The 24514-nt window shown below is 47.8% G+C and overlaps 2 protein-coding genes across 2 annotated transcripts; one reads left to right on the forward strand and one right to left on the reverse strand.

The window, feature by feature from the left end:
• Positions 1-3999: 3999 nt before the first annotated feature.
• On the forward strand, positions 4000-5409 carry LOC121136014 (histo-blood group ABO system transferase 1-like). The gene has a single exon (XM_040735531.1). The coding sequence runs from the start codon at positions 4226-4228 to the stop codon at positions 5384-5386; it is 1161 nt and encodes a 386-aa protein (XP_040591465.1). The 5' UTR covers positions 4000-4225; the 3' UTR covers positions 5387-5409.
• Positions 5410-11940: 6531 nt separating this feature from the next.
• Positions 11941-18233, reverse strand: LOC101830897 (histo-blood group ABO system transferase-like). Its single transcript, XM_040735530.1, has 2 exons — positions 16809-18233; positions 11941-12114 (listed from the first exon to the last, which is right to left on the reverse strand). Exons 1-2 carry the CDS (start codon positions 17923-17925, stop codon positions 12074-12076), a joined length of 1158 nt encoding a protein of 385 aa, XP_040591464.1. The 5' UTR covers positions 17926-18233; the 3' UTR covers positions 11941-12073.
• Positions 18234-24514: the final 6281 nt, after the last annotated feature.

Here is a 24514-nt window from a genome sequence, read left to right on the forward strand (position 1 = left end):
CTTGGAGATTAGAAGAGGTATTGACTCCCCTGGAGCTGGAGTTGCAGGTGGTTGTGAGTCACCATATGCGAGCAGGGAACCAAAACCAGGACTGCAGGAAGGGCTGGGAGTGCTCTTAGCCACCGAGCCATCTCTCCAGACCTCCCCCCCCGCGCGCCCATCCCAAGGCCCCTGGCCAACTTGTCAGCTTGGTCTGTGCTATACAATCTGCCCCTTCCTCCCCTTCACCCCAGCAGCCCACAAGATTCTCCTGTGTGTATTTCATTTCACGTTTATGGTTTTTGGAGCAATTTAAACTCCCGGCTTGTTTTCAAAAGAGAAAATAAAATAGCAGTGGCAAGACAAAAACCAAACAGCAGCAACCAGAAAACTGTTAGATGCTAAACGGGTGTTGTTTTTCTGAGCTTTAGAGGTGCACACAGCATGCCACTCCCCCCATGCACACACAAAGATAAAAATAAATGCATAAATAAATAAATGCATAAATAAATAAATGGATGTTGTCTTAATGTGCTATATGTGTGGCAATCTATTACATAGCCATAAAGAAAGAAATGGCTTAATAGGCATCGCTGCTGCAGGCCAGCTGAGGACGGCAAGTCCCCACGGTCGTGGCCAGTGACTGTGGTCCACCCAGGCAATGTGCCTGCTCCTGGAACTTGGCTTCTACAGCAAAGGCGGCAGGGATGTAACGAAGTCTCGTGAAGATTATTCCCTCTCCTCCTTTTCTTGAGGGTGCTCCCTTCTATGCCGTGTGGTGTTTGCTGCCATGGACTCCCGCTGAAGCTGAGCCGGGGAGGGAGTCAGGGGCGTTCAGCCTGTCTCCGGTTGTATTTTCTCGGAGATGACTATCTTACCGGATGTAGGAATACAGGAATGGGATCTCTCCCTAGATGGGGACACTCCATTGACACCTCCCTCGAGTGTTGGGCCAGTCCTAGGAAGGTCTGGACCAGAAGACTGTGTACTTTTCCTCACCAAAAGAAATACAAAATGCACAGTTTAAAGAGAAAAACGCACCGCTGAATTTAATATCACGCCCGAGGGTTGTGCTGGAAGGAGGCAGGGATAAATGGCAAGGATCAGCTTCGTTTTGTGAGTGGTGTGTGCTGCTTCCTCAGCGTGGGTCTCTGCCTTGTAATCTGTCAGTCTTTTTTTTTTTTTTTTGGTTTTTCGAGACAGGGTTTCTCTGTATTGTTTTGGAGGCTGTCGGTCCAGCCTGGCCTCGAACTCACAGAGATCCGACTGCCTCTGCCTCCCGAGTACTGGGATTAAAGGCGTGTGCCACCAACACCCGGCTAATCTGTCAGTCTGTAATCTGTGGGCCTGTATCAGATTTACCTTCGGTGAGCTACAAACTCAGAAGAGCTTAGAGGGGATGCGTTTGTAGCGGGCATAAGCAAGGAAACATTCCCCTCCCCCATCTAGCACTGTCTAAGGGTTTCTAGTGCTGCAACCAAACTCCATGACCGCAAAACAAGTTGAGAAGGGAGGGGTCCACTTGGCTTACGCCTCCCCAGCACTGTTCATCACTGAGGGAAGTCAGGGCAGGAACTCAAGCCGGGCAGGAGCCTGGAGGCGGGAGCTGATGCAGAGGCCATGGAGGTGGCTGCTCACTGGCTTGTTCCTCATGGCTTGCTCAGCCTGCTTTCCTATAGAACCCAGGACCACCAGTCAGGGATGCCCTACCCAAATGGGCGGGGCCCTCCTCCATCAATCGCTGAATAAGAAAATGCATGCCTACAGGTTACAATACAGCCTGATCCTGGGGAGGCATTTCCTTAAGGTTCCCTCCTCTCAGATGGCTTTAGCTTTGTGTCAAGTTGGCATGAAACTAGCCAGCACAAGTGGGTGCTGAGAGTCAGCCGAAATGGAAGCCTAAGACACATTTGAAAAACATCTTGCGAGGGCGCCGGAGCATATAGTTCAGGCAGCAGAGTGCTTGCCTTGCAAGCCATAGTACCCGAGTTCTAGACCCAGCACCTGTTTTTAAAAAGCCTGGCTTGATGACAGGTGCTCTTGAGATCCCAGTGACTGGGGAGGCAGAGGCAGGAGAATTCTCAGAGCTTCCTGACCAGCTCTGCACCCATGAGAGACCTCGCCACAGAGGTGGGTGAGTTTCCTGATGCTAACCCTGAAGTTTCTCTCTCACCCCTGCACATACACACATCTACACGCACAAGCACGCCAAATATCGAACACATGCACATGTACTAAGCAAAAGAGTTTGCTTGGGAAATGTCCTGTTTGGTTTTTTTTTGTTTGTTTTGTTTTCTGTCAACTTGACACAAGTCAGTTATCTGGGAAGTCGGAAGCTCAATTGAGAAAATGCTTCGGGGCTTGTCTGTGGGGCATTTTCTTGACTGAGAATTGATGTGGGAGGGCCCAGCCCCCTGTGGCTGGTACCATCCCTACAATAGGTTGATGGGGAAGTCCTGTGTATATGTCAATAAAGCACTGTTGGCCAATAGGGAAGCAAGATAGGTGGGACTAGGAGTCGAGGAGGACTCTGGGTAGGAGAAACACAGAGAGACATCATGTAGCCACCATAGGAATAAGAGGTCCAGACCCCTTTCTCCAGTAAGAGAAATACTTAGATTAACAGTTATGGAGTAAATACTTAAGTCAGAGATAGCCGGTAAGAAACCAAGCAAATGGCCAACAGCTTCATAATTAATACGGTGTCTTGTGTGTTATTTGGGGACTACAATGCGGCAGAGTCCAGGCAACTGGTGGGGGAAAACCAAAGCGGCTGGCAAGGAAAAGGCTTCACCCAACATAATGGTGTCGGAAGTGAGATCGAATTTCCAGTAGAATGACAAGAGCTTAAAAGGAATTTTAGAAATAAAAGAACGGAGAGAAGCACAGCTTCTTGGTAGCAGCATTTTTCTCAGGTGGGCTCTGTTTTGCTAGTGACAAGCAGAGACTCATATGACTCACTTAAGGGAGTCTTCCTTACTCAGCATAAGCAAAAAAAACACCCCAAAACAAAAACAAAACAAAACAAACACAAAACCCAGCAATGTTTTCTATGAAAAGTGTGTACGTGTACCTGGAAGTGGCAGTGACCACATCTCCAAGCCGGGAGTTGGTTGCACACGCCTTTAATCCCAGCACTTAGGAGGCAGAGGCAGGCGGATCTCTGTGAGTTTGAGACCAGCCTGGTCTATCGAATGAGTTCCAGGACAGCCTCCAAAGCCACAGAGAAACCCTGTCTCGAAAAACCAAAAAAAAAAAAAAAAAAAAAAAAAAAAAAAAAGGAAAAAAAAGAAAAAAGGATGTGAAGACTTCACCCAACAGTAGGTGGTCCTGGGTATATAAGGAACAAGGCAGGGGGAACAAACCAGTTAGCAGACGTCCTCAATGGTCTCTGCTTCAGTTCCGCCTCTGGGTTGCTACTCTGGCTTCCCTGATGACCGACTGCGTGTAACCTATAACCCAGTTAAACCCTTTCCTCCCTGTGTTGTTTTTGGTCATGGTCATTATCACAGCGATAGAAAGCAACCTAAGACATAAAATAGCCCCCCAAAAGATATGTATACGCAGCCGCAGATCAGGGGTTCAAGAGCTCACCCTCAGGTGTCTGGTTGACAGCTGGCTTCTATTTTCCAGCTGGCCATGTCATCCGTGTCTAGTGAGCCGTCTCTCCGGGGCTTTCCTTTATCTTTGTTGGGAGGGTCTCCCAGCACTTACACACAGACTTCCTCTGTGGCATCAAAATCATATATGAGAATTTGGTGGTCTAACCCTAAACACAGCATGTGCCCCCCCCCGCCTCGACGCAGACCCTTGGGGGATTTTGAATAGCTCTGTGGGGCCTAATGGAAGGTAACCTTTAACCTGGAAATTTCCCGCCTCTCTTGCTGGGGCTTCCAAACGATGGTTCATATGAATGAAGGTTTCACGCCGGGAAGGGCGAGGGCAGGGCAGGCTTTCTGACCCCTTGGTGGTCTTCCCTGGGATGCTTTCATCACAATGCATCCTTCATCTGCTCAGTGTCCAAGCTTCAGGAGCCCTGACTTCTGCACTCTGGCCCTGAAGATCCATTTGCCTGTTGACTGGGCCCCCCCGACCCCTGAGACATTCTTTGGCATAACCTCAAACCAAAGGTGAATTTAACAACTTGTGTAACGTCTCTGGCATCGTCCTCACTGGGAGACCCTGGACACCCGCTTTCAGGTACCGCTCAGGAAGAGTGGGAGGAGACACGGGTATCCCATGGTCCATGCATTTCACCCCATCTCTTGGTAGGGGCAGGTATCTGAGAGCATTGACAGATTCAGGCTACATCTATCGGACGTGGGCCATGGCCAGGCCACTATGGGCATTGTGTAGGCAATACTCTTCACTTCGTCAAGTGACTTTTCTTCTCATCACTCTTCTCTTGGCCATTTTTGGTTATGGCTACTGGCGCCAGAAGAGCCAGATTCACAAAAGTGAGCTAATCAGGGCGAGCGTGGCTTCCGAAGGAAAGCATAGGCTTCGAGATACACAGTTGTCAAAATTGATATATCCCCAGCCAAGTGTGCTTACACCCACCAGGAGGGATGTCATTGTGTTGACCAGCTGGCTTGCCCCGATTGTGTGGGAAGGGACTTTCAACATTGGCATCTTGAACAAGCAGTTCCAACTCCAGAACGACACCATTGGATTGACCGTGTTTGCTTTAAGGAACCACACGGTGTACCTGGAGCAGTTCCTGAGGTCTGCAGACACATTCTTCATGGTGGGGTACAGGGTGAACTTCTACGTCTTCACTGACCAGCCTCACGCGGTTCCTCGACTCCCCCTCCGTGACGAGAGAAAAGTCATCACCTTCCAGATCCCGAGTTTTGAGCACTCGCTGGACAACTCCATGCAGCGCATGAAGTTCATCAGCGTCTATTCCAAGCAGCGTCTCCGCGAGGAGGTGGCTTATCTCGTGTGTTCGGATGTGGATGTCACCTTCCAGAATGCCGTGGGTGTGGAGATTCTCTCTCCTTTGTTCGCCACCCTCCATTTGAGCTTCTACATGAGCAATCGGGAGGTGTTCCGCTACGAACGCCGGCCCAAGTCACAAGCTTATATCCCAAAGGATGAGGGGGACTTTTATTATACAGGGTCCCTGTTTGGGGGATCAGTGGCGGAGATACACAGGCTCACGGCAGCCTGTCACCAGATGATCGTAACAGATAAATCCAACAACATCGAGGCCCTGTGGCATGACGAGAGTTACCTGAACAAGTACCTGCTGTACCACAAACCCACCAAGATCCTTTCTTCAGAGTACATGTTCAATAAGAAGATGGCTTTTGAGAGGTGGGTGAGTGACCACCTCAACCTATTCAGCCTCATCAGGAATGCTAAAATTTTGGAGCTGCCAGAAAAACGACATGCAGACACATAATAAAGATAAAAATCTCCAGAAACTATGCAGAGAGAGAGGGAGGATGGTGAATGCTGCGCCCTAGCCATCCCCTTAGTGTGCTCCCCCCTATTTTTTAAAGGTTTATTTTTATGCGCGTGAGTGCCTGAATGTGTGTATGGGTACCACATGTGTGCAGTGTACTCAGAGGCCAGAAGAGGGCGTCTGCGAGCAGCCATGTGAGTGCTGGGAACCAAACTCCCCTTTCCTGCTGGGACAGAGAATGCTCTTAACCACCAAGCCGTCTCTCCAGCCCCGCACCTCGGCATGCTTTCTTCATTTAAAGCAGTTTGACAGAAAGGATGGCCCCACTTTCCCCCTCATGCTGAGAAAAGTTGTCAGTATCTCTCATCAAATCCTCAAGTATAGCAGAGCACGGTAACACACAGACAGACAGACAGACATACCACACACACACCACACATACATACCATATACACATGCACCACACACACACCACACATACTAATATACAATATACACACAAACACATACACGGAGGCCAAAGGCTAGAGTCCAAGCTCAGGTGTAAGTTCTTGCCCTGCTGCTGTAGACTATTAGCTAAAGGTGAGTTACATTCTTTTATGCTGTGGAATATTTTTTTGATGATGCAAAGATGTGTTGCATTCTTTTATGTTGCATTTGTTTAACTCTGTGAAGCTGTGTTAATTTGCCTGTCTAAAACACCTGCCTGGCCTAATAAAGAGCTGAATGGCCAATAGCAAGGCGGGAGAAAGGATAGGCGGGGCTGGCAGGGAGAGAGGATGAATAGGAGGAGAAACCTGGGAAGAGAAGACCAAGGAGCAGAGGAAGGAGAGGACAGCTGGGACCAGTCACCCAGCTACACAGCAAACCACAGAGTAAGAAGTAAAGAAATGTGTGTAGAGCAGAGGAAGATAGACGCTCAGAGGCAAAAGGTAGATGGGATAATTGAAATTAAGAAAAGCTGACTAGAAACAAGCGAAGCTAAGGCCAGGCATTTATAAGTGAGAATAACACTCTGTGTATTTATTTGGGAGCTGGGTGGCAGGCCCCTCAAAGAGCAAAGAGTAAGAAAAAACCCCCAACAATACCCTGCCATTATCAAACTTCTCCAAACACCCTGAAGACGGATAACATGGGTAGTCTCAGCTTGACGTGACATACCACACACCAGTGATGAGATTGTTCAGGGATTAAGGAAAAAGTCTCCTAGGCACAGACCCTTGCCTCCCCTCTTGAACAAACAAATGCACACACTTTTGTAGAGTGTAGCTTTCCCTACCATCTGCCTGGACCCTGCCACAGTTGCAGTCCCCCAAACAACACGCAGGATGCTATATTAATAATTATGAAGCTGTTGGCTGTTTGCTTGTTTCTTACTGGCTAGCTCTGACTTAAGTATTTAACCCATAATTGTTAATCTAAGTATTTCTCTTACCGGAGAAAAGGGTCCGGACCTCTTACTCCTCTGGCGCCTACATAGTTGTCTCCCTGCGTCTCTCTTTCCCAGAATTCTCCTCGACTCCTAGTCCCACCTATCTTGCTTCCCTATTGGCCAACAGTGCTTTATTGACATAGACACAGGACTTCCCCATCACACTTTCAGTTTTAGATTCTTTCTGAAGTGGAAAGACCATCACCATGGCGTGGAAGAGCGTGGTGTCCAACGAAGGCTTTCTAGCCCTCGGCTGCTCCCTTGTCCCTGTGCTGCTGTCTACCAAGAGTGAAGCCAGCCTCCCTGCCTTCTGCCAGCCTATGTCTGACCAGCCCACGGTCAATGTCGTGATTTGACCATTTCCCGTCAGTAGGAAAAAAATCATACTTGTAGCAAATGTATTGTCATGAAAGCCTGTCTCTCGTAGTCAAAAATGATTTTTAACGGGATAGCAGAAGGGGCTCCGTCAGTAAGACGCTACCCAGATTTGAGGACCCAAGTCACAGGGCTGGCTTACATAAAAAAGCAGGCGACTGGGCCTCAGCCATATTGTTGGGTTTCATAGGTAGAAGGATGCACTCTCAAAGCTGACATCCCCATCTTCTGGCTCTGAGTTTCTCTGCCTCCTTCCCTGTGATGCTCCCTGGGTGTCAGGTGCTGTCTTATAGACTACCACCTCCTCCACCCCCACCATCTCCTTCTGGACCACCACCACCTCAATCACCCCCATCACCTCCAACACCACCACTGTGCCAGGATCAATTATTTGGTCTCTATCTGCTGTAAAAGGAGACTGCTTTAATGAAAGGAGAGAGCTACTCTTAGCAGCGTGTATAAAGTTAAGTGTTTAGAAAGCAGACGGGGATTTCAGTGGTCTGGGAACGTGGCAGGACCTCTAGGAAGAGCAGTCAGTGCTCTTAACCTCTGAGCTATCTCTCCAGTCCCCAGTTTTCCCTGTTTTAAGCAATGTCATTTGCGGATGTATTCCTGAGTATTTTGTGTTTGTTACATGTTATCGTAAATGATACCTCTAAATTTTTACTTTCCAGTTCCCTTTTTACTAAAAAACATAATTGACTTTTTCTACCCTGAAACCTTGTTGAATTCTTTTTGTAGTTCCTTAATCATTTCTAGATACAACATTGTGTTTTTTTATTTTTATTTTTTTCCTTTTGGTTTTTTGAGACAGGGTTTCTCTGTGGTATAACGGCCTTAGCTGTCCTGGAACTCACTCTGTAGACCGGGCTGGCCTCGAACTTACAGAGATCCACCTGCCTCTGCCTCCCAAGTGCTGGGACTAAAGGCGTGTGCCACCACTGCCCAGTTGCAGAATGATTTAGAAGAGGGTGTTAAGTGTTGTCAGTTCCCCCATGGCTCCAAGTTAACACCACAGCTTGTCACACGGAGTTGCTTTCTGAGCATTAGACCGACCCACAAATGCACCCCTGGCACTAACCTCACTTGGCAACGGTAAATGATGATCTTCATTTCCTTCTATTGTTATGACAAAACACCATGACCAAGGCAACTTTTAAAGGACTTCACTGGGAGCTTGCTCTCAGTTTCAAAGGGTTTATTCCATAGCCATCATGGCGGGGGGGCATGGTGCCAGACGGGCGTGGTGCAGCTAAGACCTTCCATTCAGGCAGCAGACAGACAAAGTGCAACACTGGATTTTTGAAACCTCAAAGCCCAGACCCAATGGCACACCTCCTCCAATAAGACCACACCTCCTAATCCTTCCTAAACAGTTTCCCAGTTGGGGACTAAGCGTTCAAACATATGAGCTTATGGGGGGGGTCATTCTCATTCAAACCAACTTGGTCATTCTTTTTTCATGACTTAGTTGGAATTTCCTAAAATGCTAATGACTCTTTATACTTTCATGAAGAGTATTCATCCACAAATATGTTTATTGTTGGCCTGAGATAACTCTGGCCTCACAGAGACAGCTAGGAGGAAAGCTTCCTCCTCTCCCCCCACTAAAAGAATATAACACTGGTAAAATATTTCCTGACCATGCTTGAAAGAGTTGGCTGGTTTTAGTTTCCCACAGGGAAGGGGGTCTGTCCTCCTTCCCATGTGCTAATCTTTAACTGCTGGGACTGTAGTGGTGTTCTCGCTTTTCATTCCTGATATTATTTGATATTTCCCTTTTAATTTTTTTCTTCCTTTTGTTTGAGACAGGATTTCACTATGGAGACTAGGCTGGCCTCCAACTTGAAGAGAGCTGCCAGCCTCTGCTCCTTTGTTCTAGGACTTAAGACATGATCCACTCATTTTAATTATTCCTTCTCCTCCTTCTTCTCCCCCCTCCTTCTCCTCCTCTTCTTTCTTCCTTCAGGCTGGCCTGGAGCTCACACGGGTTCACCGGCTATTGCCTTCCAGGTACTGGGATTATAGGTGTGTGTTCCCACACTCAGTTTACATTTTAAGTTCTTGATCAAACTTGCTACAGTTTTATCAGTCTTATTAGCCTAGGATCCACCTGGGATACTCACTCAGCACCAGGGACAAAGGGATAACAACCCTAATGCAGTGCCCAAATTTTGAACCTCCAAATCACCAAAAGACCCGTTCTGATGCAAGAGCAAAGAGTCTTTTATTATTTAACGCGTTAACTGCATTACCTTGGTTCTTCCCTTGGCCCTGACACAGTGGGTGGGGTGAGAGGGACCAGGAGGGATCAAGTGTCAGGGAATTTATTGGGGCAGGGCAAGGGGAGCATCTGAGGTCTGCAACAGTCTCAGGATTGGTTCACTTCTGGACCTGTCCTGAGCTGATTGGTCAACTGGTTGCTATGGCCTAGAGGCCCTCCCAGGGCGGTTGCCATGCTCTGTACACCACTGTTCCGCCACTGTTACCGTAAAGCACATCCAGAGCTTGTAAAGCACCTCTAGAGTCTGCCCGCTAACTTCTGGCTGGGTGTCTGAACTCCTAGTGACTGGGGCAGGTCCGGCAAGGTCAGAAGAAACTCAGCACACGTTGAGCTCATCCTGCTGGGTCTTTTCTGCAGCCTGTTATGGCTGCCAAAGCAGGGGTCTGGGTGAGGGTCGGGTCCCTTCACTAGCTAGCTTCCTCCCGTGATCTCATCCATGGTGGACTGTAAAGAGAAACCTTTTCCTTGAGAGAAGCCTTCCCGTCAGCCTGGTTCTAGAGCCGCATCAGTCCCAAATAAACACACAGGAGGCTATATTAATTATGAAGCTGTTGGCCTTGCTTGTTTCTTACTGGCTAGCTCTGACTTAAGTAATTACCCTATAATCGTTAATCTAAGTATTTCTCTTACCGGAGAACTTTCCGGGCTTCCTACCCCATGGCGTTACATCTTGACTCTCTGTGTTTCTCCTTCCCAGAGTTCTCCTGGACTCCTAGTCCCACCTATCTTGGTTCCCTATTGGCCCAACAGTGCTTTATTGACATATACATAGGACTTCCCTCATCAGTGGACCCTTATATATGGTTATCTCCCAAGTGTCCCAGCTCCTAATACTGCTGCATTAGAGGTGACTTTGAATGGAAAGCCTCAAAGGGATGGAAAACATTTAAACCACTGCAGGAGAGCCTGCTTGTTCCACGCTAGTCCACAACGAGCCTAACCCTGTTCCCGTCTTTCAACCACACCCTACCGGAGGTAGTTATCTGCCTTGAATGCTTTCGAAGTTGTCTTCTTAGAGGGCTCAGGTCTTTCCCCTTAGATGGCCTACTCTGCTGGAGTGAATCAGTTGCTAGGGTTCTCTTGTTGCTGGGCAAGCTTTCACCCCGCACTTCCTCCTTCACTTTTGCAGAAGTGGCCATGACGCTGAGCTAGGCAGCAGGGCCAGCCTCCTCGGGAAGCAGCGGGAAATGGCAAATGCCAGCAGGAGATAGATGGGTCTTGAGATAAGCTGATGTGGGCCATCTCCAGAACCCTTGGATTGCTGGGATGGCCTTTGGAGAAATAGAAGCCCTTGCTCTGCCTGTGGCCATTCACACTCCTCTTAAGTTTGGGGGCTGGTGAAGCCTGGAGTTTCATATACGTGTCATGTAAATCTCGGGGCTAGATATGTAGCTAAGTGGGCAGAGTGCTTGCCTATCGTGCACGTGGCCCTGGGTTTGATCCTTGGCACTGCATAAAACTGCCGTGGTGGCTACACCTAAGTAATCAGGAAGGTGGAGACAGGAGGATCAGAGGTTCAAGGTCATCCTTAGTCACATAGCAAGTTTGGGCCAGCCTGGGCTACATGGGACCCTGTCTCCTAAAAGTGATAATCTATGGAGTCAGACAGATGGCTCAGCGGTTAAGAGCACTGACTACTCCTGCAGAGGACCCAGGTTTGATTCCCAGCACCCACATGGCAGCTCACAACTGTCTGTAACTCCAGTTCCAGGGGATCTGACCTCCACAGGCACCCAACATGCAAAAGGCGCACAGACATAATGCAGGCAAAATACCCATACACATAAGATGAGTAAGTTTAACAATAATGAAGATTACAATGCAGAAGCCTACTTCACAGATGAGTAAACAGCCCTGGATGGACAAAATAGTTTGCCAGTTTCAGCGTGATGTCTAGTTTCACTCATTTTCCTGCAAACGAGATCATCTTCTTCTTTGTGGTTAAGTAGAAGTCTATTGTATGTGTATGCCACATCTTATCAATTTATAAACTAGACTCAGTAAGACAAATACTGAATGTTTTCACTAATGTGTAGAACCTTGCTATTACACACACACAGACACACCATATACACACCACACACCATACACACACATACCACCCCACCACACACAACACACATGGACACACCATATACACACCACACACAAGACATTCACACCCCACACACACACACATCACAAAGGTAGAAAGACTTGACATGACTAGGCTCTGGAGAGTGGTGTCCGAAGCAGGTTAACAACAGGAAAATGTTGCCAAAATATGTGGTTATGGAATGTAAATGCCACATGACTGTCATGCATATCATTATGCGTATTGTATTACGTATGCACAGTTAGTGGCAGGGCCGAGAATTATTCCGGCTCTGACTCCCGTCCTCAGGCTCAGTGTTACCACACATCTCCCAAGATCCCTGACCAGACAGATCTACGCAACATACAGACCTGGACACCAAGGGCTGAGCCGTGGCTGCCTTATTAGAATCGCTGTGATAGAGACTGCTTTTAGCTATAGATTTAAAAACGCAGCAAAAGAGGAAGACGCATCAGTTGCAAAGATCCATCTCCGTCAACGGTCTGATTTCGAATGGACTCAACACACAAGTTTCTCACTCTTCTTACCGTGGTGGTGCCCTGGAAGACAGCAAGACGGGCGTTAGGGTTCGCCCCACCTTACCCTCCCTTACCCTATCCCAATGAAGCTAGTGTGTTGCAGGCTTGGTCTCCAAAGCTGCAATGATCAAAGGTGGGACTTAGGGAAAATGCTGAGGACCTTGACGTTAGTGACAGAGTCACAACTGAATGGGCCGTTAGAGGATGGGGCAGACATTCGGAAGTAAGGCCCGGTGGGTGGACATGAGTCACTGGGGAGGGAGTTCCCTTGAAGGACGATTTTTGTCTCCACAGGCTTGCCCCCTTTCTCTTGGTCTTTGCTTCCTGTTGGCTAGCATTCGAGAGGCTCTCCTCCACCCTGTGCCACAGGTCTGAAGCAACAAGGCCAATTAGTGATGGGCCCTGAAAGGGGTAAACTGAACTCAAAGGCTTCACTTCTAATAATTTAGACCCTCACTCAGCCCCTGCTTTAGCAGCCATGACAGGCTACAGCTACAGAAAAGACATGTAGGCCTCTGACACAAGGAAACTCCAGATCCTCTGGCCTCCTGGAGCCTAGGGACAAAACTGAACACAAAGAAACTCCAGACACCACCCCCCTCCACCACCCTTCCAGATGCTTGGTTCTTGGGAACTGTTTAGCCACAAAAGAAACTCCAGGGGGACCAAAACCTCCCCTATAGTCTCCAGGATATAATTCTGAGAACTATTGGTATCTATGTACAACAGGCCACCTCTACAAGTAACAAGACAATGCCATAGAAGCCACAGAACGTTCCCTCTCAGCACTGACCAATGAGAATAATTGGTGCACAGGTATTTCATGCCAAAATATGACTTTGAGAAATTCTGCTGTTTGTTCCCAAATGTCAACCAATCAGAAACCAGCCCGTGCTTACTGATGTAATCCTGTAACTTTTGTCTTTAAAACCTAGCAGTAGACAGGGAACTTCACTCCCTCTGGAGGCTGCTGCATCAGCGTGTTAGACAGGGTCCCTGTCATGGCTGGATGAACAATCATTAAACCTTGCTTTTGCAGTTTGGTGGGTCTTCCTGGTGGTCTCTGGGGACTTTGCGACTGTGAACCAGAAGGAGTTGGTTTTCCAGATATTTTGTCATAATGATAGGAAGATAATGAGACATGGGGTACCCTCACTGATAGTTGCTGGGCTTACCAGAAGGACTTCCCGATCATCTCAGAAGGGCAGACACAGCTCCTTGACCCACCTCCTAACACTCCTGTCCCTAAGATTCTAACATGACTTTGACCTCAGAGGCAATGAGCTGCAGAACATTAGACCTGCATCCCTCCGAAATGAAAACGGTCCCGTGAGAAGCATGACAAAGTACGTCATACAGGGCCACACTAGTCTGTAACAGGGAGGGAGACTTTTTTTCTTTCTGTGGTACCGGGAATTGAACCCAGGACTCCCACACGCTGGAAAAGTGTTGTAGTTAGGACTTAGGTTCTCCGGCAGTAAATAGACTATGGGCTGGCAGCCCGCCACGCTTACAGGTTCACCACAGAAGTGTGATGCCATGGAAGACCCAACGTGAGGAACTAGAAATGACACACTGAGCGTGTGTCTTCTTGCAGCTGAATGGTAGGGACAGAGACAGAAAATGGCAGAGTCTGAGAAGCTGGTTCCAGGACAGCCCTGAAGTCATCGCTGTGGCTCGGATGATGGGATGGGGAGGGAATGATCTGGGCCTCAGGGCCTGCTGCTGAGACTGGCCTCGCTTTCCACTAAGGAGACAGAATTTTGCTAAATTGTCATTTTGTAAAAACAGCTTCTCAGCATTGACACAAAATACATATATCTTACTGTTGGAGCACAATCAAAGAACACAGTCATGTGAAGAGGTTTCTGAGTGTGTGTGTGTGTGTGTATGTGTGTGTGTGTGTGTGTGTGTGTGTGAGAGAGAGAGAGAGAGAGAGAGAGAGAGAGAGAGAGAGAGAGAGAGAGAGAGAGAGAGACTCCAGGAAAACAAAACAAGAGTCTTGTGACCTCACTTTCTTCAAAACACAGAATTGTTCTTGGATTATGCTTTTGTGCCCGTCCCAGGTGTGGTAGGTAGGAGTGATGGTAGGTAGGAGTGATGGTAGGTAGGAGTGATGGTAGGTAGGAGTGATGGTAGGTAGGAGTGATGGTAGGTAGGAGTGATGGTAGGTAGGAGTGATGGTAGGTAGGAGTGATGGTAGGTAGGAGTGATGGTAGGTAGGAGTGATGGTAGGTAGGAGTGATGGTAGGTAGGAGTGATGGTAGGTAGGAGTGATGGTAGGTAGGAGTGATGGTAGGTAGGAGTGATGGTAGGTAGGAGTGATGGTAGGTAGGAGTGATGGTAGGTAGGAGTGATGGTAGGTAGGAGTGATGGTAGGTAGGAGTGATGGTAGGTAGGAGTGATGGTAGGTAGGAGTGATGGTAGGTAGGAGTGATGGTAGGTAGGAGTGATGGTAGGTAGGAGTGATGGTAGGTAGGAGTGATGGTAGGTAGGAGTGATGGTAGGTAGGAGTGATGGTAGGTAGGAGTGATGGTAGGTAGGAGTGATGGTAGGTAGGAGTGATGGTAGGTAGGAGTGATGGTAGGTAGGAGTGAGCTTCCTTCAGATCATTCATTACAACTGGCTGTTGTCGTTAGTTTATATTCCTCTTTGGAAACGCACCTGCAGTTTGCCCTTAGGTTTGTGACCTTTACCCCTGTGATTCTTCTTAACCCTCGGAGTACAAACTGATGCTCTGAATGAAGCTGGTTATTGCACGAGACTTCAGTCCGCCTCACTCATCGGACTCCATCCTCCCAGGTCCCACTGCCTCTAGAGCAGCCAACAGCCTACAAGCCCTGAACATAGGGGTGAAACGCCCTCAATCCCAGCACTCGGAAGGCAGAGGTAGGAGGGTCTCTGTGAGTTCCAGGCCAGCCTGGTCTACAGAGCGAGTTCCAGCCTACACAGTGAGACCCTGTCTCAAACAACAACAAAACCATGTCTTGAGCTTGGAGCCTCAAAAGAGAAAGTCCTGGCAATTCAGAGTCTTTTCATGCACAGAGGGGAGCCAAAGGCTGCTGTGGTGTGACACTCCACCCTGCTGTGATGTGACACTCCACCCTGCTGTGGTGTGACACTCCACCCTGCTGTGGTGTGACACTCCACCCTGCTGTGGTGTGACACTCCACCCTGCTGTGGTGTGACACTCCACCCTGCTGTGATGTGACACTCCATCCTGCTGTGGTGTGACACTCCATCCTGCTGTGGTGTGACACTCCACCCTGCTGTGGTGTGACACTCCACCCTGCTGTGGTGTGACACTCCACCCTGCTGTGGTGTGACACTCCACCCTGCTGTGGTGTGACACTCCACCCTGCTGTGGTGTGACACTCCACCCTGCTGTGGTGTGACACTCCACCCTGCTGTGGTGTGACACTCCACCCTGCTGTGGTGTGACACTCCACCCTGCTGTGGTGTGACACTCCACCCTGCTGTGATGTAACACTCCATCCTGCTGTGGTGTGACTCTTTTGCACTATTATAGGGAAAGAGAAAGACTAAAGCCACACAAGCCTAAGATGTCTGCAGTAACTACCATTGCCAAGGAGCGCAGAAACGATTTCTAAGAGACAAAAGCTTTCTGTTCTCAGGAAATCTTCTTCTACTCAGGGGTCATGGAGAGAAGCTGAAAACGGGGCATACAGGCAATCAGTCTGAATGTTCACTGCTGTCAATCAATGCCTGACTGTTGTGAGGTGGGCGGAAGCCAGGCACGAGGAAAAAGGGTGCTGGTCTGACGTCACATCACATCTGAGTAAACATTCAAGGGAACCCCTCCATTGTCACAGAGGATTTGAAGAGGGCTGTGCAGTGGTGGCGCACGCCTTTGATCCCAGCACTCGGGAGGCAGAGGCAGGCGGATCTCTGAGAGTTCGAGGCCGGCCTGGACGGACAGCCTCCAAAACAATACAGAGAAACCCTGTGTCGTAAAACCAAAAAAAAAAAAAAAAAAAGAAGAAGAAGAAATCAGCCCACCTAAACGTGTGCTGGGGGTGGGGGGTGCCTTTGTGTCTGATAAAGCTGGGCCTGAGGGTGATGTCATAGTTGGCTTCAGCTGTCAACTGGACACACCCCAGAGTCACCTAGGAACAGGGGACCTCAACCGAGGATGGTTCTGTGGGGCATTTCATTCACCGTGGGCAGTGCTTCCTGGACAAGCAGTTCTAGGCTGCACAAGAAAGGAAATTCAACAAGCCAGTGGGAGCAATCTAGCGAGCTGTGTTCCTCCACGGTCTCTGAGTTCCTGCCTACAGGTTCCTGCCCGAGTTCCTGGCCTGGCTTCCCTCAGTGAAGGAGTGCTGTAACCCAAAGGTGAAAGGAACACTTTCATCCCAGCTGGGTTTTGGCCAGTGTTTTGTCAACAACAGAAAGCAAACCAGGCCCGGTGGGCTGAGGGCGCAATTATTCCTGAGCATCTTTTCCCCAACCAGTTGGAAATGTGAAGCCTGTGCTCACGCTAGTAAAAATGTGCACGCCTTTAATCCCAGCACTCGGGAGGCAGAGGCAGGTCGATCTCTGTGGGTTCAAGGCCAGCCTGGTCTACAGAGAGTGTTCCAGGACAGCAGCAACTACGGAGAAACCCTGTCTCGAAAAACTAAAAAATTAAAAAAAACCCCAAACAAATGGTTCCTTCTATGCATGTTAAAAGACTGAAAGTCCCTGTCACTGACCCAGCCTGAGATCTCTCTGGAAGTCTTGCTTAGCGTCAGTCCATGGATATTTGCTGACTTTTACGAGCATTTCCCCGTTTGCCAACACGCCTTGAAAGCTGTGTGTGTTCAGAAGTTTCCTATTCCACATGTACTCGGGAGAGAGGACCTTGGTGGGCTTGTTGTAAAGGAGATACTTGTTCAAGTAGCTTTCATCATGCCGTACCACATGGATGCGATCAGCTTGGTCCATCCTCATCGCCTGGTAGCAAAACTTGGTGAGCCTGTGCACCTCCAGTACCTTTCCCCCAAAGAAGGCCCCGGAGTAGTAAAAATCTCCCTCGTCCTCGGAAATGTAGGCTTGTGACTGAGGCTGCCTTTCATAAGCCAACGATTTCCTTGGTAATCCAAAGAACAAAGGGTGCAGCGTGCCAAACAGGGAGGACAGGATCTCCACGCCCACGCTGTTGCAGAAAATTATGTTCACATGTGCGCAGACCAGGTAATCTACCTCCTTCGCAAAGCGCCCCTGGGAAAAATAGCTGATCGCCTCCATTCTATAGATGTAAGTGTTCCGGGGGTGGGCAGAGCCCTGGGTCTCCAGAATTACCATCTGCCTTCCCTTACTGGGCTTCAGGGACGGCATGCTGACTGGCTGATCAGTGAAAATGTAGTACTTCACCCTGTGTCCCTCCATGAAGTACATCTCGGCGCTCTGCAGGAACACTTTCAGGAAGGCTACGTATTTTCCGGTGGCAAATACGACTAACCCGATGGAGACATTCTGGAGCCGGAATTGCTGGTTCAGGATGGCAATTTGGAAAGTCCCGTCCCACACGATGGGAGCCAGCCAAGGAGTCTGCACGACTATGTTTTCACTGCTGGGCATTAGTTTCGACTGATAATACCACATCCTGGACACATTCACTATTTTCAGGTGGTCTGCTTCTCTAACGGTTATGCTGTCCTTGGCTAGAATGTACTTCGGCTTCTGTTTATTCAGGCTCAGGAAAGCACAGGCGAAAAAGGTCAATGTTAGGGTGAGCAGGAAACCAAAGACCACAGAAAGAAGTGAGTGATATTTCGATTTCTCCAATTTTGGCAGCAGTGGAGTCATGGCTGTTGGTATCTCCTCCATGACGTGGGGGTAACTTGTTCTGGGTCAGACGGGCCAAATCCAGGGTTCTGAGATATCCAAGTGTCCCAAACACAGCCTACTTACTCATCCAGCAGCATCAGGAGCCCTTCAAACTCTGCAAGCATCAGGAACCGTGCAGTCAAATGGAGAAAGTCTCGAAATCCCGACGGAACTCCCACGAAGTCGGTTTCGTTTTATGGTGTTTTCAAAGCGTCGGTATGGCAGGATTCAGTCCTTGGAGCACAAAGAACAGCCAGGAGGACTGAACTCAGGATTCTGGAAGCACGCTCAGGAGACTGGTTCAAAGGACATCACTAAGCCAGGCCAAGAGGAGAGATTGTGATGAAATCAGGGCAGGGCAGACACCACCAGAAGTGACCTGGCGCTCAGGACAGCCATGCTCCACCTTGCTCTTGACAGTTACCGCTTGTGAAACTGTTAGCAGAAGCCAGTTCCCTGCAAAACCTACAGCCTCAGGACCCGACTGTCTCCAGCATCACGCCTAGGTGGGCTGCTGGGGGCCCTCACTTGGAAGGACGGTTGGGGAGCCACGGTAGAGGGGGTGATGTAGGTGTCAATGCTTGTTTTCTCCTGTTCTCCTAGTGTCACGTAGAACCCATTGAGGATTTGTTTTGAGGTGACAAGCTTCCCATTGTTAGAACTGGGAGGCTAACTTTAATTAGGGTTACCTAGTTCAACCCTCACCCTGCGTGAATGCAGCCAGGTTGGAAAACCGGTCCTTGAAAGGTCCAGGTTCAGTATTGGTTTCAGCTTTGAACAACATTACACAAACACACAAACAAACAAGAGATTCCAAATTCAGCGGGCAGCTCCTTTATCCTGGTTTGCTTTCTACCGCAGTGATAAAGACCACCACAAAAAGGGTTTATTTCACCTTACAGCCGGCTCACAGTCTATCATGATGGACAGGCAGGGCAGGAACTAAAGCAGAGACGACGGAGGAACAGTACTTTATGGCTTCTTCTCCATCGCTTGCTCAGCCTGCTTTCTTACACAACCTGCCTAAGGATGTTACCACCCACAGAGGGCTGGGCCCACCTGCATCAAACAGCAGCCAAGAGAATGCCTCCGTTGAGAAGGCTGCCTTTCTCCAATGTGTACTTTGGACATCTTTATCGAAGACACGGTGGCTACAGCTGTGTGGGATTCGATCCAGGCCATCTGTCTCAGCACCCTACACGTCTGTTTCTCTGCCGGTACCTTGCTGTCCTTGTCACTATGGCTCTGTAGTGTCGTTTGAGATCAGGAAGAGTGATGCCTCCAGCACTACCATTATTTCTCAGGATTCCTTTGTCTTTTATGTTTCCATTTCAGTTTTTTTCCCAAGACAAGGTTTTCTCTGTGTAAGAGCGCTGGCTGTCCTGGAACTCATTCTGTAGACCAGGCTGGCCTCGAACTCACAGAGAACTGCCTGCCTCTGCCTCCCGAGTGCTGGAATTAAAGATATGTGCCACCACTGCCCAGTCCCAGCTCCATTTGAATTTTTAGGACCACTTTTTCTTTTTCTGTGAAGAATAGTGCAGGAGTTTTGATGATGCTTGCATTGACTCTGTAGATTAGTATTTTTTTATTTTTTATTTTTGGTTTTTATGAGACAGGGTTTCTCTGTATTGTTTTGGAGTCTGTCGGTCCAGCCCGGCCTCGAACTCACAGAGATCAGCCTGCCTCTGCCTCCCGAGTGCTGGGACTAAAGGTGTGCGCCACCACCACCCGGCGGCGACTCTGTAGATTAGTAAGAGCCATTTTCATAATATTTATTCTCTGAATCCCTGAGCATAGGAAGTCTTTTCATCTTCTAGTGTTTTCTTCAATTTCCTTCTTCTAGTGTTCCAAAGTTTGTATTGCAGACATCTTTCATTTCCTTGGTTGAGTTTATTCCAAGGCATTTTCTTAGTCTTGAGGTGATACTGAATATGATCATCTCCCTAGTTTTTGTTTTCCTCAGTATGTCTTTTATTGATATATGCACAGGAAAGCTACTGATTTTTGTATGTTGATTTTTATATCCTGACCCTTTGAAAGTGTTTGTCATCTTTAAGATATTTCCTGGTAGTGTCTTTATGGTTCCTAATGTATAGAGTCAAGTCATCGGCAAGTAAAGAGGTGGCTTCCTCTTCTGTTTGTGTCCATTTTATTTTCCTCTCTTGCCCCACTGTTCCAGCTAAGACTTCACCCATGATATTGAAGAGGAGGGGCGAGAGTGGACCCATGTGTTTTATTCTTGATCTTAGTGGAAATGCTTTGAGGGTTTTTTTTTTGCATTTAGTGTGAGGTTGGCTGTATGTTTGCCCTGCATATATTATATGTATTATTGAGATATGGTCCTGTTGCTACACTTTTGCTTTCCAGACTGGTCCTGCTACGTCTTTAGCCCCAAATAAACACATGGATGGTATATTAATTATTAAACTGTTGACTGATGGCCAAGGCTTCTTATTGTCTAGCTCTGTCTTAATTATTAACCCATTTCTATAAATCTATGTATTTCCACATGGTCTTGGGTTACTGGAGAATGCCTGGATTTGTTACTCCTTTGGCAGCTACATGGCCTGTCTTTGAGGCGCCTCTCCTCATCTCCTAGTCCCACCTATCTTCCTGACTCTATTGGCCAAACGGTGTTTTATTCATCAAACAATAAGAGAAACATCTATACAGAAGGACATTGCCCATCATGGTCCCTTCTAGACTTTCCAGAGCTAAAAGATGTTGGATTTTAGCAAAAGCCTTTGCTGCTTCCGATGCTCATGTGATTTCTGCCTCTGAGTGTGCTTCCGATGCTCAGTGATTTACCTATGTTGATCCATTCCCGAATCTCTGGAATGGAGTCAACCAGATGTGTTCTTGAACTCAGTCTGCAACAACTTTACTGAAAATCTTTTTGTCTATGCTCATCATGGAAACCAGCCTGTAATTTTCTTTTCATGCTGTGTCTTTGACTTTTGTATCAGGGAGATATTGGATTCACAAATTGAGTTCTCCTTTTCTACTTTATGTAATAACTTGAGACTCATCAGTCTTAGTTCTTTCTATAAAGGCTTGGTAGAATTCAGCAGTCAAGTCAGCTAACCTGGACGTTTTGAACCGGGAAATTCCTCACTACTGCTTCAATCTCATTATAGTCATCAGTTTCGTTGTAGTTATGTTAAAAGTCTTTCCTTGACTTAGCTTTGCTAAATATTATACATATATGTATGTATATGCATACAATCCATTTCTTTTGGATTTTCCAATTTAGTGTGTTATAAGTTTGTAAGGTGTATCTTTCTGATTTTTTTCTAATTATTCTTGGTAGGTATCTGTTGTGTTATCCCTCTTTTTTATCTCTATATTGCGTTGGGTCTTCTCTTCTAGTTGGTTGGTTTGGATAAGGGTTTGTCACTCTTGTGCATCATTTTAACCTATTGATTGACGTAGTGTGTCTGTAATTGGGTGGTGTTGTGTGCAGGGGACATGGTGTGTGTGCAGAGGGCATCTTTCAAAGGAGAAATTTCTCTCCTGTTACCATATGGGTTCCAGGGATCACACTCAGTTCCTAAGGCTTGGTAGCTAACGACATGACCACTAACAAGGTATGGTTGAGGGGAAGGTTTTTATTGTAGATATGAGGGAGAAACAGCCAGAGGCATCTGGAAGAGAAGAGAGAGAGAGAGAGAGAGAGAGAGAGAGAGAGAGAGAGAGAGAGAGAGAGAGAGAGAGAGAGAGAGAGAGAGAGAAGAGAATAAGAGAAAGGATAGGTATGACCAAAACTGGGCCATGAGACTCGGGGAGGGGGGTGGTGGGGGCAGGGTTGAGAGAAGAGAGAAGGAGCAAAGGAGACACCGAGAGGGTACCAAGAAAGTGAGTGTCTGAAATGATGGGGTCGTACAGGAATGAGAAGCTGGAGGAATGGAAGCCCACGAGCTGGACTTTAGGGTAGGGGTGGGGTGAGAGACTAAGCTTGTAGTTGTAGTATCCGGAATTTGAAATAAATCTCACTATCTCCATCTGGCTTTTAAAACTTCATTGAGAAATCAGGAGTTATTCTCATGGACTTGTCTTTGTTGTGGGGTGTCCATCCGAGAAGACTCTTGGGACATGGGCTCAGGCCAATCCTGATTAGCTGTCCAGCACCCACATAGGATGTTCAGAATCCCAGTGTAGCCTGAGCCTTTCTCAGGGTGAGCTTTTAGGCACAAAGCTCATGTCCTGGGTTGATACACGTCAGTTAACAAGAACTGTTAGCCATAGCCGGGCGGTGGTGGCACAAGCCTTTAATCCCAGCACTCGGGAGGCAGGGGCAGGCAGATCTCTGTGAGTTTGAGGCCGGGCTGGACCGACAGCCTCCAAAACAATACAGAGAAACCCTGTCTCGTAAAAACCAAAAAAAAAAAAAAAAAAAAAAAAGAACCGTAAACTAGAAGTGAAATGCCAAAGAGCAAGGTTAGTACATTGGGGACTTTCCCAGAACTTTGGATTTTGAGGGATTATATCTTTGCTCTCATTTTGGCAGGCGTCACTGCCTATGTGCTGGGTTCCAAGGCCTGTGTGGTACTTCCATCGTGGCATCAATTGTGCGAAGGTCTGGGGGTTCTGTAACACCTTTCTATGTGACTTGGTGCTTCTCTCTTACAGTTCTCAGTACATCTTCTTTGTCCTATACGTTCAGTACTTGTCTTAGTCAGGGTCACTATTGCTGAGATAGAACACCATGGCCAAAAGCAACTTGGGGAGGAAAGGGTTAATCTCACCCACAGTTCATCGTCAAAAGCTGTGAGGACAGGGACTCAGGCAGGGCAGGAACCGGGAGGCAGGAGCTCATGCAGAGGCCATGCTCCTCATGATTTGCTCAGCCTGCTTTCTTGTACAGCCCAGGGTGGAACCACCTACAATGGGCTGGGCCCTCCACCATCAATCATTAATTAAGAAAACGCCCTGCAGCCTGATCTTATGGAGGCATTTTCTCAACTGAGACTCCCTTCTTTCCAGTGACTCCAGCTTGTGTCCAGTCGACATAAAACTAGATAGCACAGTACTTTATTATATGACACGGATTTCTTTCCTGGTCCAGCCTTTTGGATGTTATGTATGCCTCTTGTGTTTATTCAGCCCCCCCCCTTCTCTGGATTTTGGGAAACTGTCTGCCATGATTTTATTGAAAATATGTCCTATGTTTTTAGCATGTGGTATGTCTCTTCTATGTTCAGAATTTGTAGATTTGGTCTTTTAAAGATGTCCCAGAGATGTTGCATGTCCCATTTGTGTGTTTAAAAAATCTTCAGGGCCTGGTGTTGTGTGATAGTTCGATCAAATTCTGAGAATAAAATTTACTTTGGATCAGAGGGCAGACCAAAATTAACCATAGAGGTTTTGGAGGACTCAGGACAGATAGAGAGACAGGAAGTAGTAGGGCAGGTCTTGGAGAGGGTCTTGGCCCTTTTGGATGGAAGAACGACAGAGATAGGAGGTCATTGGTCCCGCCATGACTTTTCTGTCCTATTAGTGTAACACAAAAAGTAAAAGACCCAGAGACTGATATTGGGGCTCAAACTTTAAGCTGAAGATCAGAAAAGCAAAACAGCCGGCTACTAGCTCCCTCCGCTAGCTCAGGCTGCCTCTCCTCAGTGTGGCTTGAGAATGAAGCTTCATACTGACGCCTGACACTGACTTATAGACCTCTCATGAGTCCAGGGATTAAAGGCGTGACCTGCAATTCTCTTTTAGACTGACTCAATCTTGTGTAGATCTGGGTGGCCTTGGTAGATCACTCTACCTCTTAATCCTGAATCCTAGGATTAAAGGTGTGTACCACTGAAGACCTCGGCATCAAAGCGCCGGGCACTGAACCGAACCCTCTGCCCAAGAACCGGGGCCAGACCACTGGCTGCAAATGCAAGAGGTGATTTATTGAGTATATAGGCGCCTGCGGATGCTGCTGCAACTTGGGTGCAGAGCATACCGGGCTTGCAGGGAGTGCAATATTTATAGAGTTTTAATGGTTACATAAGTAACAGACATTTCATTGGCTCATCTTGGGGGCAGGGGTAGTTCCCACGGACTAGGTGTCCTGGTATTGCCACATAAAAGACCCTGGCATGCTTCAGCAATTATTATCCGGGTCCCATGACTGCTCTGGTGTCCACAGATCCTCTTTGACATCCTGCCAGCTGGGCCAGGCACCTGGTCTGGGTTTTTTCATTAGGCAACGGCCTGGCCTTGCTTTTCTTTTCCTGGGGGGTCCTGGGTAGGGGTCTTTCACCACCACATCCTAGCTTCTGGCTGCTGAGATTAAGGGTGTGTGGCTGGCTTCTATGGATTATGGCTAACTTTCTTTCAGACTCCTTGGGCAAGCTTTAATAAATCATAAATAATATATCAGTATGTTGGTGTGGCTTTTCACTGTTTTTTAAAAATTTGATTTAATGATTTTTTTCATTTCCAGCATTCACTTTAGATTTCCTTCAATACTTCTGATTTCCTGGTCAGCATCGGGTTCCGTGTTTCTGGGGTCTTAGCTTTGCATCCAAAGAGCTGAAAATAAGGGCTCACGCAGATTTGCAAAAATAGCAAGATAAATTTTATTCAGAGTACA

Source organism: Mesocricetus auratus, unplaced genomic scaffold (genome assembly GCF_017639785.1).
Source record: "Mesocricetus auratus isolate SY011 unplaced genomic scaffold, BCM_Maur_2.0 Super-Scaffold_100046, whole genome shotgun sequence".
Taxonomy (NCBI): Eukaryota; Metazoa; Chordata; class Mammalia; order Rodentia; family Cricetidae; genus Mesocricetus; species Mesocricetus auratus.

Coding starts and splice junctions, on each gene's coding strand:
- LOC121136014 (XM_040735531.1), top strand. CDS start 4,226: ATGCATTTCACCCCATCTCTTGGTAGGGGCAGGTATCTGAGAGCATTG.
- LOC101830897 (XM_040735530.1), bottom strand. CDS start 17,925: ATGGAGGAGATACCAACAGCCATGACTCCACTGCTGCCAAAATTGGAG. Junction 12,115..16,808: donor CCAGAGAGATCTCAGGCTGG/GTCAGTGACAGG, acceptor GCTGTCTTCCAG/GGCACCACCACGGTAAGAAG.